At 43.4% G+C, this 16,303-nt stretch overlaps 2 protein-coding genes across 3 annotated transcripts in view; both read left to right on the top strand.

Annotated features, from left to right (window-relative positions):
• LOC104955645 (vegetative cell wall protein gp1-like) overlaps positions 1-11,550 on the top strand; it is an 18,016-nt gene extending 6,466 nt beyond the window's left edge. The window contains exons 3-4 of the mRNA XM_010783022.1: positions 6,748-7,148; positions 8,122-11,550. Of these exons, the coding sequence (XP_010781324.1) occupies positions 6,798-7,148; positions 8,122-9,108 (1,338 nt within the window). The 5' untranslated portion in view covers positions 6,748-6,797 and the 3' untranslated portion in view covers positions 9,109-11,550. The remainder of the gene's footprint in view (positions 1-6,747; positions 7,149-8,121) is intronic.
• Positions 11,551-11,697: 147 nt separating this feature from the next.
• Positions 11,698-14,822, top strand: cfap298 (cilia and flagella associated protein 298). Of its 2 annotated transcripts, XM_010783021.1 has the most exons (9): positions 11,698-12,157; positions 12,195-12,215; positions 12,455-12,625; positions 13,086-13,253; positions 13,416-13,483; positions 13,580-13,738; positions 13,928-14,059; positions 14,146-14,241; positions 14,360-14,818. In XM_010783021.1, the coding sequence occupies exons 3-9, from the start codon at positions 12,487-12,489 to the stop codon at positions 14,468-14,470; spliced, it is 873 nt and encodes a 290-aa protein (XP_010781323.1). In that variant the 5' UTR covers positions 11,698-12,157; positions 12,195-12,215; positions 12,455-12,486; the 3' UTR covers positions 14,471-14,818. The 2 variants fall into 2 exon arrangements, with proteins under 2 accessions (XP_010781323.1, XP_010781322.1); XM_010783020.1 differs by having other exon boundaries at positions 11,699-12,215; positions 14,360-14,822.
• Positions 14,823-16,303: the final 1,481 nt, after the last annotated feature.

The following is a 16,303-nucleotide window of genomic DNA, read 5'->3' as shown; positions in this document are numbered from 1 at the left end:
GCGGGATAGGCCAAAAGAGCACAAAAGCCCCCTTCGCACTCTTCCCCGCCCTCCTCCACTAGCCCCTCCACGCGGTTGCCGCTTCTTTTTTTTGTAAAGCTGCGTGCGGGACAAATTCGGGCGCGAGGACCAGGAAACCACCCGCCCACCTGGGTGGGCAAGTTGAGCAGAGAGAGACGGAGAGAGAGTAAACAAAAAGGGGGGAACAACCAGCATCACTCTCAGGAATTAAATCGCAGCCGGTACGGATGGCTCACAGAACACCTCTTGCTGAACCAGTCGTTGGGGTCTTATCCCCTTTTTGTTTCTCCAAGAATAAAAACACCGGAAAAGAAAATCCAAACGAAAAATCTACTGCTCCCCTTCGCGCAAATGAAAAAATGAATGCAGGAAGAAGGAAACTGGGTGCGGAAAAAGTGGGGCGAAAAGAAAAGCCCAAGACCAGATTCATACGAAACCTCAGAAATAAATGGAGGAAACCCACAACACCAGGGGATGTTTTTCAATAGTCAAGAAACTAGAAACCAAGGGGCCTGAAATTTTGTCTTTTGACAACGAGGTGTTTGAAAAGACGTACCCAGACTTTGGAATTCTGGCTTTGGGTGTTATTCTAAAGCAGATTTGATAAACTATAAAGGTGGGCTAAAACCATGAAGATAAAATATAAACTTAGGTCTTTTTAACATCAATCGTTGATGCCCTGTGGTATTTTTAATCGTTGGTAAATCGGCCACATTTTCTAAATGAAAGTGCACTTACCCTTGTTTTAGTAGTAGTAGTTTGTAGTCAGTTGGTGGGTACCCATTTGAAGTGCCTATTCATCTCTGCCTCTCTCCATAAGAAAACATCATTAGAGATTTCTCCTGCTTCCTACACACCAGCCGGTCCACACTCCCAGCGCGCTGGGAGAAGGAACCTCCACGAGCGAGAAGAAACGGCACTGGAGGAGGCGTTCTGAGCGACGAGAAGCTGACTGAGCTGTGCAGCTGGCAGAAGGAAGGCGAGCTCCGGGCCGGTGGAGGAGGGGGCTGCCAGGAAGGGTCCACTCAAGCCCGAGGCCCGAACACCCTGAAGGAGGAGCTCGCTCTGGCCAGAGTGGAGGACAAGGCCACCCCCTAGGGACTCAGCAACAAGAACAGGTGACAGAAAGAGGACGGCATCATGGGGGACGAGAACTTTTCTTTTACCCTTGACGTGGAAAAACTGAATCGATGAGTGTACCGTGCTTGGTGTTTTAGGTGGAGGAAATAAACTGTCAACGCAAACCCCACGGCAGGCGTTCAAAGAGAATCAGAGATATGCCATAACACACCAATGGGCAACGTGCCACCGAGGAGCGACGGCCCGGCACCAATGAGGGGGTGAGATTTTACGAGGGCCCGTTTAAAACAAAAATAATAATAAATAATATTGAGAGCAAAATAAACGTGTAGTTAACGAATGAAGAGAGAATCACAAGATGGGAAGAAAGGAGGAAAACAAAATAACCTTGAACTGTCCTTCTCGGGCCGTTTTCTTTTCCTGTAAAGGAGTTGGAGCCATTGGCTTGAAACTCCTTTTATTATTCTGAATCTGGTGCAGACCTTAAGAAAAGCTTCCCATAGAGCAACAGAAGATCGCCTCTTAGAGAGGAATTTTGAGAAACTCCGGCTTGGCTCTAACAGGTTTGTTATGTCTGGGTTTTATTTTTTTTGGTTGCTGTAATTCCTAGGCCCGTGGTTTGTTATTGTGTTTGGATGCTTTTTTTCAGGATCAGGTGGATACCCTCAACATTTCAAAACGAAACTCTGAAGAAAAAAGCCAAACCGGCTTTGAGGAAGCTTTTGAGGAGGAGCACAGACGAACAGATAGTGTTGTGAGTTCACCACAGGCCTTTGGGAAATTCAAAGGCAACTGCTATACTTCTCTAAACACCATTTCATCTTTATCTTATTCCTTGTGATTTGTTTTGTCTGTTACAGGATGCTTTGGCTCCATACCAACACATTCAGCAAGAATCTAAAGAGCTTAAAGGAGGTTGTGGAAATGAAGAACCAGCCAGATCCACCAGCAAGAGAAAAGATCTCGGACCTGGAGAAAGTGGTAGGCTCAGAAAAACTCAACACACTCATGCGCATGACGGTATAGTGAATGAAGATTACACTGTGGTTGTACTCTACTTTTGAGCAGGCCCAAAAGAACGTGTTCCTTGAGGAGAAGGTGCAGGTTCTACAGCAGCAGAATGAAGATCTCAAGGCTCGTATTGACAATAACCGAAGCGTCTCCCGGTGAGACACATTCTGACTCTTCATCCCATACATTTAGTCTGTCTCTGTTTAAAGGTCACCTACTATGCAAAATCCACTTGTTCACGTCTCTTCTACATCAACATGTGTCCCCTCTGTGTAAAGAGACTCTGAAAGTTTCAGGAAAAAAGATTCTCTCTCTTTTTGTCCTGATCCATTTCTATAAAAACCTGTCTGAAAATGAGCTGATCAGATTTTGGCCACTTTATGATGTCATAAGTGATTAGCCAATACCACCAAACCAAGGTAACCCCACACCACACACACACACACACACACCTCATATCACCTGAATCTCCTCCTAGAGCCACCATTGTGTTCTTTTTAACCAAATATCTCTCAGAGGCGTGGGGAGGGGGCCTCCCTTATTTTCCTCTAAAGTAACAGACAGTGGGCGTTCTCAATCTACGAAACGCTGCCAAGGCCAATATTAAAGGAGCTATACGCTCGAGTGCCCGCGAAGGACTGTTCCAACTCCAGCATACTTGAATCCCACCGAGGCCGCGTCCCTTGGGTTTGGGTAATTTCGAGGCTGCACTGGTAGATTTTGCGTCTTTAATCCCCACAATGTCCCTGCGCACGGGACGAATTCCCCCCAATCTGGCGGAAATGTAATGGCGGGGCTCTCATATGAAACGCCACTGCAACTTGGCTAGCCTGTTCCACTCTTCGTTTTTCGAAAGCCCAGGAAAGGATTCTGCTAGGCTTCTGAAGCAAGTTACTCGGAGCTGTGCTACCAAGCAAGCATCCTCGCGATTGAAGAAATGCAAAGAATCAGCACTTTTTGAACAGGCTGAACAAGAGGGGGGTTTATGATGAGCATGATCTGTTAGGTGTTTCGAGCCAACACTTCAGTAGACATGTTTGTAAAATCTAGAACTATAATTGATGAAAAACAGTATAATTAACTGCTTTGTTAAACTCCCTGTGATTTTTCCTGCAGGCAACTGTCAAGAGAACTCTAACCTCCACATTCGGATTAGAAGAGAGCACTGAGAAAGAGCTTTAGTCGAACAGCAATACGACCGAGCTTCTTGGCGTCTGCCCACACCAGCCCCCTCATGTCCCCCTTCCTCCCCTCTGCACCACCCTCTCCACCTCCCCGTCCCCTCATCCTCTTTCTTTCCTCCTCACCTGTCGCGGTTGACTCTCCACCTCCACTGCACGGTCGCAGCAGGCTCAATATGCTCCCTCCCACAAGCCAATCAAAACCTCCCTGGACCAGGGAACAAACCACTCACAGGGCAGCGACCATCAGAATTATCCCTGGCCCCGGCCAACGCCCACACACAAAGTGTCCCCAATCAGTGTAACTTCCGCTTGTGTCGCTCCCTTTTCAGAGATAGGCTACATGTCCGTATTTAATTACTAATTCTCTTTATTTCCATGATGTTTGAATGTGGTGGCATTTTATTAAGTACAAAGAAAACAAGCCCGTGTCTCCTTGTCGTCTCGTGACATTCCTGGGCAAAGCCGGAAGAAGTTCTCGACAGCTGGTGTTGTCATCAAGTGAAACAAAATTAAAAACATAAATATGAAACTGAATACTTCTCCTGTCCCCAATTGCTGCTTTGTAATAGATCCAAAGGTCTTGATCAGACTGTACATATTGTATGATAGTGACAGCAGATCAACAGTAGTGAAACCTCCCTGCACAGTCCCACGCAAACACAAAAACAGTACAGAGGAAAGTAACACCGTGGCCACAAACAACAAACAATCTGAATGTTTTAAAAATAATACCTCCAATGAAATTAAGCTATACTGTCTTGGGATACAGTTTCCAAATGTTCCCCCCAACAGGCTTAACTCAGTCCTGCTAATTTCACCGCAGAGAACGACCAAGAATTTGACTTTCACAGACTATAGGATAAAGAATTGTCTGTAAAGCAATGATTCGCCTCAAGGTGTATTTGAAAACATCTTGATGTTAAGTATCAACACTGATAGTTTTAATTATGTGGGAAACGACCAAACCTGTGGAACCCCTCCATCATTATCTGCTTTTTGCAGGGTCTCCTACAGCGTCGTGTCCATGAGCTACTCTCTTTGGATCCTCAGGTCAATTTGCAAAAACTACGTCTGCGTTTGTATTATACCCTCAGGGAATGTGCATCTGTTTTTGTCCGTGCTCACATGCCCAACAGTTACCAACTGAAACACATAGCCCTACAGGACCCAAAACAAGGGAGGAAAAACTAACAAACAGAATTCGGTTTAAATTTTTTAATTGAATGTTTATACGTTATTATTTTATTTACTGTTTTTGCTAGGCAAGCATGTACTGTGAAGGTCTTTCCAGTTTTTAATGTGAAAATGAATTATTTGCTCCTGTTTTATTTATTAACGCTGAGGTGGAGAAACGACGTGTTGACTGAAATATCACCTATGGAACACAAGTGAATATGGATGTACCCGATGGAAAAGGAAGAATAACTAACCCTGTTGTCAATCAACATACATACGGTGGGACTGTTAGATGTCCTATAAGCTATGTAGGTTAAACAAACAAGGTTAATCTCTGTTTACCTTTTATGAAGTGTGGCAAAGAATTATGTCGCCCTTTCTTCACCCTCATAACTCTACTGGGTTTCTTATCTCTATAACTCTTTTTATTCTTTTTGAGTATAAGTTCAGGCTAACTGATATTTATTTTCAAGAAATATTGTTCAGGAATTACTTCTAATTTAATTAAATTATTTATAATAGACTTCTCTACAGAAACATTATAAACTCAAATCAATTTCCTCTATAAATGAAATACTAAGAGAACCAGCCCTTTGGAATATTACACAAATTATTTATAGCAACAGTTTTGGTCCATAGCTGCCCTGTCATACTCTACTAACTCCACGTTACCCTCAGGGTCCTAATTACTCTTCTGGCTTGCATTGAGAAATCAGTGTTTACACCAGTGTATATCAGTGATTTAATCGCACAATGAACAAACAAGCTTTCAGAAAACGAACCACACGAATTGAGCCGCTTGTAAATAACAGGCAGTTTTGTAGGGATTAGGGGTAATCTGTGTTGCGTCATAGGCACAATGGCTAAATTAATTAGAGGATGGGTTAGGTTTATCACTTGTTTGGGTTAAGTTACAGGTTGGTAGAAATTAACCTTGCCAGCATGTTAGGAGAACTGGGACGTTTATTGTGTTGTGGATCTTAATGCTATACCAGCACCTTTTGACGGCGTACGAAAACAATATTTTCATGGATCTCAAGATTTTTTTGTATACAAGTAACACCAGTTTAACTACTCTTAAAAGAAAGATGTCAATTACAAGCATACTTAAGATTTGAGAAACTGTATCTCGGATTGTCACTTATTTATACTACCGATGATTTTTGAGATGCTTGAATAACGATCAATCTAAAAAATAACCGTCGAGAGTCCACTGTGTCTTTCAAGTTTTAAATAATGCGTTCTCATACGTCATTGAAGGATTTCCTTAGGTCTCTGAAAAGGTAACCAAAGCTCAACCAAAGCGCAAGAACGCAACGAACTAATGTTACAAACAGGGTAATCACAAGAATTTCTTATTAATTAAATTTCAGCTTTGAATGAGATAACTAAACAGAAGAACTGGATTATTAAAGACCCTCTCTTGTTCCTGTGACATCTCTCCTCACCTATCGCCTGAATGTCAAAAATGTAACTTGCCATTTTATTCGAGTAGTCATAGTGATTTTTATTTATATAAGGACCTCTCGCCGAACATTATGTAGCAGCATTAAAAGTAGCACTTGTAGAGCCTCCCCCACAAGAACAGGTAAATTTACCTTTATCCATAGGGATTAAAACTGACGTGTTTGTTTAACTGCTGTCGTAGCAAATATTCCCATGCTTTCCAACTTCACACTACAATGAATTACGGAGGTTAAGCCTATTAATTAACTTTTGTACATTTGGTCAGAGACAATGTTTGCTGAATTAGTTTGTTTTGGACTGATTGTATTTTGAATGTAAATACATTTCCGACAATTGGGTAGTTGTCTTAGTGCACCAACGAAGAATAGATAAGCTGTTTTTTCTGTCTTTGCTGTTTCTTGTCTCTCCCTTTCACTCTTTTTACCTCTAATCTTGGTGTCAAAAGGTACGTAGCGGTAGGAAAGGGCCGGGAGGAAACGTGGAATAGAAAATAATTCACATGTAATGTATACGAAGTGTTTGATGCTTTGATTTCACTTTTTGGAGAACACAGTATTAAAAGATATTCAAGAAAATCAAAATGATGTTTTTCTTTACCCGTANTGGGGGAGCAAACGGGACAGAGTTCAGGCTTCAGCGCATCTCATTTAAAGGTCACCTACTATGCAAAATCCACTTTTCATGTCTCTTCTACATCAACATGTGTCCATGTTGATGTAGAAGAGACATGAAAAGTGGATTTTGCATAGTAGGTGACCTTTAAATGAGATGCGCTGAAGCCTGAACTCTGTCCCGTTTGCTCCCCCAGGTATTCCTCCAGCAGAGCCCCAGATAGCGAGACCCCAGGCTCCGCCCCCCATGCAGGCTCCCATGCAGGCCCCCATGCAGGCCCCCATGCAGGCCCCCATGCAGGCCCCCATGCAGCCCCACTCAGCGGCCCCTCCAGCTCAGCCCCACTCAGCGGCCCCTCCAGCTCAGCCCCAGTTCCAGGCCCCCATGCAGGCCCCCATGCAGCCCACCCTTCAAGCTCCACTCCAGCCACAGCAGGCTCCTAAAGTCGGGCCCCCTGCTTCCTCTGCTTCTGCTGCTGCTGCTGCCTCTGCAGGGTCTCCGCAGGGCCTCGCCTCTCCCAAACCCCCCCCACGCTCCCGATCCAATCAAGCTCTGCCACCTGAGGCTGCCAAGACTGAAACAGCCCCAGCTGCCCAGGTTGGTGCCAACTTCCTTTTCATTCAACTATTGGAATTTCAGCAACTGTACAGAGAACACTGAGTGTATTGTGTATTTAAAACACTAAGATCATCCTGACCTTTTTCGTTGTTAAATAATGTATTACAGATGCTTGCTCAAATTCTGCTGATTAGACAAGATATTTGATGATAAATGATGTAAGTGTCGGTGATGGAGAATTAGCCTCTTTCTGCTGCTTTGTCTCACATCCAATGAGCTTAGTGTTTGTGTCATTCTTCCTGCTTTTGTCTCTCTGATACATTTGCCTCTCTCTCACAAGCTGGAGAAGCCCTCAGGGTAACAGGTACTTTAAATTACACCACCTCTTTGTCTCATCCTCCATAGCACAACAGTCCTCTGCTCTGATGTTATTACCCCCCCCCCATACATTGCACCTAATAACCTCGTCCTTTCCTCATTTCATAAAAAACAGTCCTACGTCCCCTCCTATTTATATTATTGTTGTTTTAACCTGGATGTTATTAGACCACTGCAAGTCCATGCATTGTTTTGTGTTAGGCTCACAAAAGGGAGCATCCTTTGTCTTCTTTTTGTCATAACAAACCATACATGACATGAAAAAAGATGTTTGTTGTTCCCCTTGACTGATCCTTTCCTATCTGCTCACTGTGTCCAAGGTGTGCAGAGTGAGCACATACGCAAAGACTTCATAATATGATTTGACTTGACATCCATTTGTTTTAGAGTTGGTGATTGTATGCGGACTGTGATACTTTCATCAATGCTAGCTGTAGTGTATTCAAGTTGGACAGGTTAAAGGTACCCTATGGAGAAGTGGCATTATTGATCAAGTCACACACAGATGCACATCATAACTGTTTGTTCCAGGGGGTATCTTTAACCGTTGTTCTTATCTAAAGAAATAATACAATCCATTCAGTTCCATGAGTTCCTACACTGAATGTCTTTTTCTTGTTTTGTTCCTCCCTAGACGAATGGACTGAATGGAATCCAAAGAGAAGCACAATGGAAGCCGGACCCCTTCGACCCACTCACCTCTGATTTACTCCCCTCCCCCTCCCCCTGGCACACCACCCAGTCCCTGAACAGAGGCGCCTCTCTGCGTGCCCCCCCCTCTGTTCCTGTATCCTCCAACACTCTCCCTTTATCCTTCTCCCTCCAGTCCTCCGCCCTCTCAGACCTGCAGCCGCTCGACTCTTCCTCCTCCTCCTCCTCTTCTTCCGCCGCGTCCCCTTTCTCCTCCTCCCTGCTCCCGCCTCCTCCGGTCCCATCTCGTTGCCGCTCTCAGGAGACGCTGTGGGCCCCCCCCGGCCCCCTCCTTCCCGACCCGCTCCCCGCCCGTCCCAACAGCACCAACCCCTTCACGGGCCCTCTGGCGCAGCGGTATCAGCCCAGCCGCCCGCTCACCCCGGACTTCAGCTCCGTCCCGACGCCAAACATTCAGAGGACCATGTCTGCGTTCACTCAGCCCCTCGTCCCCATGTCTGCGGCCCCCACCTCCCAGCTCCAGAGGACCGCCTCCCTGTTTGGACCGTCGCCCGCTTTCAACCCCACAGCTGACCCTCTTCTCCCCCCCGCCCCGTCTCCTGTCCCCTCCTTGCCTCTGGCTCCTCCCTCCTCCGTTCCCCCTGTCCTCGCACCTCGTCGCCTGCCACCCCCCTCAGTCGGTAAACCCACAAAGAGTTGGGTCACTTTTGATGATGATTTGGATTTTCAACATCCAACCAAAACGCCACAGGCCCCCGTCTTCCCTTCAAGTTCCCTCGTGGGACAAACACAGACTCTCCCCTCCCGCTCTGTGTTTGACTCGGAGCCCGACTGGTTATCCTCGGTCCCTTCAGTATTCCCAACGCTCCCTCCTCCCATCCCGACCAGAACTGTACCCAGCAACCCAAGCCTCCCAGAGGGTCTGAGCGACGACTGCTTGTTCCCAACAGAAAGCTGGGACCACTCTTAATACGTAAAGGGCATATCCAGATATGTATAGATCTATGATAAATGTGTATATGTGTGTGTATGTACAAAAGAGAGTATTTAAAAGGTATAGACCAATCCCCTTCTGAGTCACAGGAACGTAATATTTATCTTCAGCAGTAACATGTGTGAGCCTGTGTGCTAAGTTTCCCACAGAGATGTTTGCTTATCCCTTTACATTTATTTGAATATGAATTGTTCTGATGTTCATTTTTTCTTCAGGGCAGCAAACTCGTGCCTGTGTCTACATTATAGAACTATATAAAGTACATCTATACGCACAAATCATATGTTTAGCCAGCTGTGCAATATATAGACATGTATGTGTGGCCGTGCAGCAAACTGCATTCGCCTGCGAGGCTCAGTGTTAGCTTGCCATTCACTGGCAAAATGCATCATTTGGACTGACATCAGAGCACGCTTCTTAAAGTAGAGAGGAATCCTCTACCTTCTCAGTTTACAGGAAGTAGAAGGCTATGCACTGAAGGTTTTTACATAGTCCTAAATAGTCTGTATGTTCTGGTATTTTGTGTCTAATGAGTGCACGTTTAAAATGCATATTGTGCGCTCGCTTTGAACTTGAATGTACTTTTTGTTGCACTGGGTTGTCATTGCCTCCTCGCTGAAACCACGGCGTGAACAACCGCAAGAAAGTGTTCATAGCCAGTCAAACTGTTCACTGCCGCTGGACTGACTATCATCCAGTTGATCGTAAGACGTTATGTTCTTCCTCTCTCTATTCCGTCATCATTCCTTGTACGTGGGCTGTTACGCTTAGCTGAGTATATTTTGGAGCTCTATATCAAAACCTATACATAGTGATTTATGTATAAATGTAGGTTTTCAACATGGAACCGATTCGCTATATGTGTATATTGTGTTTGTGATGGCTGTATCAGTGGTTTGCACAATGTTACTGATATGCACTGACAGGCTGTATGAGCTCTCTTGGTTGTATTCTTGCTGATGGCAGAATGACAACAAATGAGAGCCAGCGGGTTGAGCAGATGACCTTTCCACCTCTGCAGTGTTTTTATTCTTCCTGATTTATCCAAAGCATTTAAACACACTGTTGTAAATTCAGAGAATGTGGCCGGTGCGTTTGTATACTTCTGTTACTCAAAGTACTATGATTCGGGTCAGTAAACGTGGCGGCCAGGCCAAGCCATGCCTAATAAGAAGAGGGCACATTTTTTTACTTCAGCTTTTGTTCATTGCACAAGACATGCTTTTAATTTCTCAGAACATTTACTCTAAATATATATTGTTAATATCTGTGGTGAGAAGTAATGTGTCGTGTTTGAGGTGCATATCGCCTGTTGCCGTGCTTGTGTTTGGATGTGAGTGTGTGTGTGTGTGTACGGAGTTAGGAAATGATCAAAGCTTTTCCCCTTGGAAATCTTCTCATTTAAGACGCAGTGTATTTGCTGAACTAACAGCCACTGTATTCACTAGCGCATGGCTGTCACTGTATTTCCGCTCTATAGCCTCCAAGGGCTGTGGAGGGGCCTCACTGTATGCAACAATGTTAACAAAGACAAAGGACTCTTATTCCTCAAAGCACCAACCACCTTGACTGAATATACAAACTCAACTACACTGTATGCTGAAAAGCATCGCCCGATTATCATTTCCAGTTGACTGTTTGTTGTGTCCTTCCCAGGCGCAGTGGCCCACATTCCAGACAGTAGTGTGATTTGACGTTTGACGGTCCGCCTGTAATATCTAACCCATAGCTGTTTCCTCCGGTTGAGAGTAATTGTTACTGAGCCTCGCTGATTTCGTAACCATCCATGGGGGTGCGTGTGGTGTTGTCAGAGGTGATGTGTCAGTATTTTCCCCTGTACTACCTGCTGTTGAGTTGTAAAGGTCAGCATCAATGATGATAAGTATTTTTGCAAAAGTATCAGTAAAAGTGTGGTCCTATAATCATTTTTGATGGCTCCTTGAGGATGACACAAGAAAGTACCAGCTAACTAACGCTTCTGCAAATGTCAAACAAATATAAATAATCTTCATTCTCTGCACTGAATGCAGTAGCTATCTATGTAAGCAAGTGTATCAGGTCGCCTTTGCTTACATGTCGGTGTCATCACTAAAATGCATTTATTGTGTTATCCAAATGTGTGCAGTAGATTCAGTAGGTGACTAGCCAGCGCTTTGTGTCATGTCATGTACAAGATGAGATTTTATAGGAAACAAATTGCTCTTTTTGTGAGGTTGGTGTCCCTTTTTATGGCTATAATCCATAGTAAATGAAGAGTCTGTGTTGTTGAACATATTCTGTATGTATTCAAGAGAAAACATGAAGCTGCGATTTGTGTTAATATCCAACGTTCCATATTTTAAGTGCACAGCAGATTGCACATTTATGTATGAAGCCGTTTATGTATGTATGCAAAAATAAATGTAAGTCGACCCTATATGTTCATGTGTGTCGCCTCTGACTGCAGAATGTAACTGTGTGAACATCATAGATAATTAAACATCATACACCTATTATACTTAATATCAAAGTTGTACAGGCATTACATGTTTGTGTGAAGTGTTTTTTATTTTTTATAGCCCAATATTACAAATTTGCTTCAGATGGCTTCACAATCTGTACAGCATACGCCACCCTCTGTCATTGGACCCATGCAGCATTTAAGGAGAAAACACCCAACAAAAAACCCTTTATCATATCATCTTTGTGTCATTTTAGTTGTTGAATTTGTTAAATTACTTTAGAGTAGTCTCTTATCCAGTTATAGTCAGTCACTGTGATATAATGTCAATGAAAGTAAACATATAGCCAAGGTAAATGGGTTAATTATCCTTTTCTTCTGGTATAGTAGGACAAACCAGGGATTAAAGATTGTTCAAAAACATACCTTATTGGCCACAGTGTTACCATGTGTTACCGCTAGAGGACAGTAATACTGATTGGATTGTTTATAACCTGCCCTTGGTTTTTCACACGAAGAAGAATTCAATCCATGTTGGATTCACGTTTAGCTAATACTTTCACCGGTTGTGTGTTGTAAACAAACTCTAAGCTCAGTCGGAACATTGAACGTACTGTCTTGTGCTTGTCGTTTCACTACACAGGTAACACCATTTTCAGTTTATATAATGACATGACCCTTAAACAGTTGAGCGTTTAAAATGTAAATAGCTTTACTCGCTTGCTAGTTGAAAGCTAACTTGTGGACTCAACTGTTGCTATGGTTACACTGTTTCCCCCTGACCCCGGCTACTGTGTTTCCACACTCAAACTATTCGTGTTGTTCCGGCTATATTCAACAACAAAAGTCGCATTTATTTATATCCTGAAACGTCTCTTTTAGGTGGTAAAACAGACGGTAAGCTACTTCTCGAGATGGTGCAGCTGCATGTGAAGCGTGGAGATGAAAGCCAGTTTCTTTTCGACACCACTGTGCTCGCGCCTGTGGAGTCGGTGATTCAGCAAATTACAGCCATTTACAACGGGAGGCTCAAAGTGGAACGGATATGTTCAGGTAAAGTAGGAATATTTACTTTTAACACTTTATATGGATGATAAGCTTCAGTAGGCTGAATTCACACGTTACTACTGTTTAAACTGGTGTAACGTCCGAGGTGTTAGGGCTTCAAAGATACTTCTGTGTAACAAAAACTCAGGAACTTTAGTATTTTTTGAGCATCACAGACAGCGCCTCAGTTTATTACTGTCGTCGAGTCCTTAATATAACCGCAGAACACACACTGCGCGTGCTCATACACATCTCTCAAACCAATGCTTACACTCGGTTGGAGGATAAATACTCTTAAATTGCTTAAAAACTATGTTTTTATTAATTATCAGTAACTGAATGTCTGAATAAGTAATCTGTTCAAGGTCTCAACAACATTTCCGCACAAATGGCTCTTGTAAATAAGATCTTTCAGTCTTGTTGGATACATTTACATGAATTTGTTCATTATTTTATGCACCCTCAGAGATCCCAGAGCTGGCTGACCATGGCACCCCACTGCCCCCCAACATGCAGGGGCTGACAGAGGAGCAGATCGTGGACCTGAACCTGATTGATGAATGGGAAGAAAAGTGTGTTCCCAGTGGAGGGCCCGTGTTGAGGAGGGATGAGATTGGGAGAAGGAACGGACAGGGTAAGACACTGGGCTTCGCAATTTAAAAAGTAAACGCATGCTTGTAAACTGTCTTGTGAAGAAGTTAAGTTGCCTATCAGTTTTCTTTAAATGCTTAAATGTGTTGTGATACCAATTCAAGCAGGAAAAAGGCTGAAACTCCCCCTCTTTTCCCTCTACCAGCTCCAAATGATAAGATGAAAGAGGTGTTGATGAGAACTGTGGAAGAGGCGAAGGCACTGATCTCCAAAGTGAGTATTATTTTTAAAAAACACAATATTTCACATCGTGTTGTTTAGCAAGGGTCAAAACTTTGAATTAAATACATCTTTCTCCTCATTCTTCAGAAACAAGTCCAAGCTAATGTTTGTGTCACCATGGAGATGATAAAGGACGCCCTAGACCCACTAAGGGGTGCGGTCATGATTGTTTACCCAATGGGGCTGCCTCCTCATGACCCTATCAGGATGGAGTTTGAAGACAGGGAAGACCTTTCAGGAACACAGGTAAACAGCTGCACCTTTGTCAATATTCAGTTATCTTGCAGCAATTGGCTGGAGTCAACATACAAAATAGTAAACAACGCCATAAGTTTCTAATGTCACTATTGTTTGGTACATCTGGAGGTGAATCCATTTGAACTTCTCCCTAATCATTCCTTTTACATCTACCCTCTCCATCTGTCTGTACCTCAGGCCTCTCTGCAGGTGGTCACAGAGGAGGAGTGCCAGCTATGGTGGGCTGGCAAAGAGATGCAGAGGGGGAAAAAACTGCAGGACTACATTGGTAAAAATGAAAAAACGAAGCTTGTGGTCAAAATCCAAAGGGTGAGAGCCATTTCATCTTAAAGGGAGAATTTTTACGGTATATTACAGGCTGCATTATACATAATCCATTTTGATTTCCCCTTCAGAAAGGGCAGGGGGCCCCAGGGAGAGAGCCTGTGATCACTGAGGAGCAGCAGAAACAGATGATGATGCGTCAATACAGGAGGCAGGAGGAGCTCAAGGTGAGGAAAGGCCAAAGACACAAAACACTCCTGGACTTCTAAATAGGCACGCATGCAAAACCGAGTTCCTGTTTGTACATAATGTGCCTTTCTAACCTTCCTCTTGTAATATTCTCAGAAACTAGATGAGGGAGACGATGATAGCCACATGGACTCGGAGTGGACAGACAGACAAGCTCTCAGAAAACAGTTTCAGGGCCTCTCTAACATCAAATGGGGGCCCAGGTGAAAAACGCTAACACCCAGATTCCCACCGTGGAGCTGCTGCCCTGATCCCATACAGCTCCACATGCAACCGACTATGATGCCTTATTCTCATTATCCTTAAATCAGTTCAATACATGTTAGTATTTATTTGTATCTGAATTCAAATCTGGAGACATTGTCTGACAGGACGGGTAAATATGTAATTAAAAACCTGATTTATTTGAAGGTCAATCTGATCCTTGTATTCCCTTACTGATTGTTTTTAACCTCAATTTTACATTTGTATTGAAGCTGTGCAGATGAAATACATTTAAGATATTCTCTTTATATTATTGTTGTTGTGGAAAAAGTCTAATAAATTGTTTTTCAAATTTGCCCGTGTAAAAAAAAAAACTTGTTTGTCCATTTTGGTATTAACGTCATGTTGACATTTCACACATGCTCAGTAGATAGTGATTTAATTAGAACACAGTGTTACATCCCAGGGACAAGGATGCTACACCTTTCCTCTCTTTGTCTCACACACACCTTTTAATGAACGTCGGTGTTGAGGCAGGAAGTTGCCACACAGCGGTTTGTCGTTCCAGCTCTTGTCCCTGCAGTGATGAGGAAATTGAAGAGTTCAAAATGAGAGTTTAATTCCACTGCGTTGAGTTGTTGACGGAGTGGATGCAGTGATTCAGAGAGGTGTGGTGGGTTTCAAGGAAAACGGGATTTAAAAAAAACAAACACTTTGTACACTGAATGCAGATGGCTCCTTAAATAAACTGTTTTTCTGGAAAATGAAATTGAAATCCTGGGTTTATGGTATGAACAGCTGCCACATTTACCAATCGCTATTGTAGTTATTCTGTAGGGAAAACACTATTATGTGCCTTTTTTGATTTGTCTGATGGAAAGGCTTCATTCAAAAACTAAGAAAGTTATGAGATGAGAACAACTGAGGTTTTATGAACAATCCCACTCCCTGACACATTATTTCATTGTTTCAGTGGTGATTTTGAATTGATAAAACTTTTTTAAACAACTAAATAATATTATGTGACCACCCATTTTACAGCATCAAATCCTGTTCGTCTTTTTAAAAATGGCTCGTATCGCATTTTACCCAACATTACATTCTTTACTGAATAAGTGCTCCTGCTAAAATGTCCGAACACAAAACAAACTGCTGTACAATGAATAAAGAAAATATGTCGGCTGGGAGCTGCTGCAGAGAATCCTGAACATATCTTGAAGGTGCTGAACAGCATCCATTGGTTTCCCTGTTAAGTTAACATGAGCTGCCATTGAGATAGGCGTTCATCCGTATCTCCTGGATGACCATCTCCCTGCGCTCGATCCTCTCCGCCCGCTCGGCCTCCTCGCTCACATAAGTCACTCCCTCCCAGTCGCATATCGCCTTCCTGTCTGCAGCTGAGATTAAAGAGCTTTCTGTTCCCTCTTCGTCATCATCTTCATCATCATCATCGTCCTGCTCCTGGCTTTTGACCACCTGGCTAGCAGACTTTGGTTTGATTCTGTGATCTCTGGAGCGCTGAACTCCGCAGGTCACCCGCACTGATACAGCAAGCAGAGTGAGAATAAGACCCACACACACGCTGGAGGTGAAGAGCAGCGCTGCCATTTCTGGATGCTCTGTGGCGGGAATAAAGGAAGGAGATGTATAAAACATGGTAACGGGAATTTAGTAGTAGTAGTACTTTAGAATTAAAGGTCACCTATTATGCAAAACCCACTTTTTCATGTATTTTCTACATCAACATGTGTCCCCTCTGTGTAAAGAGATTCTGAAAGTTTCAGGAAAAAAGATTCTCTCTCTTTTTGTCCTGATCCATTTCTATAAAAACCTGTC

This window comes from Notothenia coriiceps, unplaced genomic scaffold (genome assembly GCF_000735185.1).
Source record: "Notothenia coriiceps isolate Sejong01 unplaced genomic scaffold, NC01 NC01_scaffold00024668, whole genome shotgun sequence".
In the NCBI taxonomy this organism is placed as follows: domain Eukaryota; kingdom Metazoa; phylum Chordata; class Actinopteri; order Perciformes; family Nototheniidae; genus Notothenia; species Notothenia coriiceps.
Note: the sequence above shows the minus strand (reverse complement) of the source record. Positions and strands in the feature narration are given on the sequence as shown.

Bases quoted from the DNA above. Each gene is read 5' to 3' on its own strand.
- cfap298 (XM_010783020.1), top strand. From the start codon at position 12,487: ATGGTGCAGCTGCATGTGAAGCGTGGAGATGAAAGCCAGTTTCTTTTC. The intron at 13,484-13,579 runs GTGAGTATTATT...CTCATTCTTCAG, and splicing joins CGAAGGCACTGATCTCCAAA to AAACAAGTCCAAGCTAATGT. The intron at 14,060-14,145 runs GTGAGAGCCATT...TTTCCCCTTCAG, and splicing joins TTGTGGTCAAAATCCAAAGG to AAAGGGCAGGGGGCCCCAGG.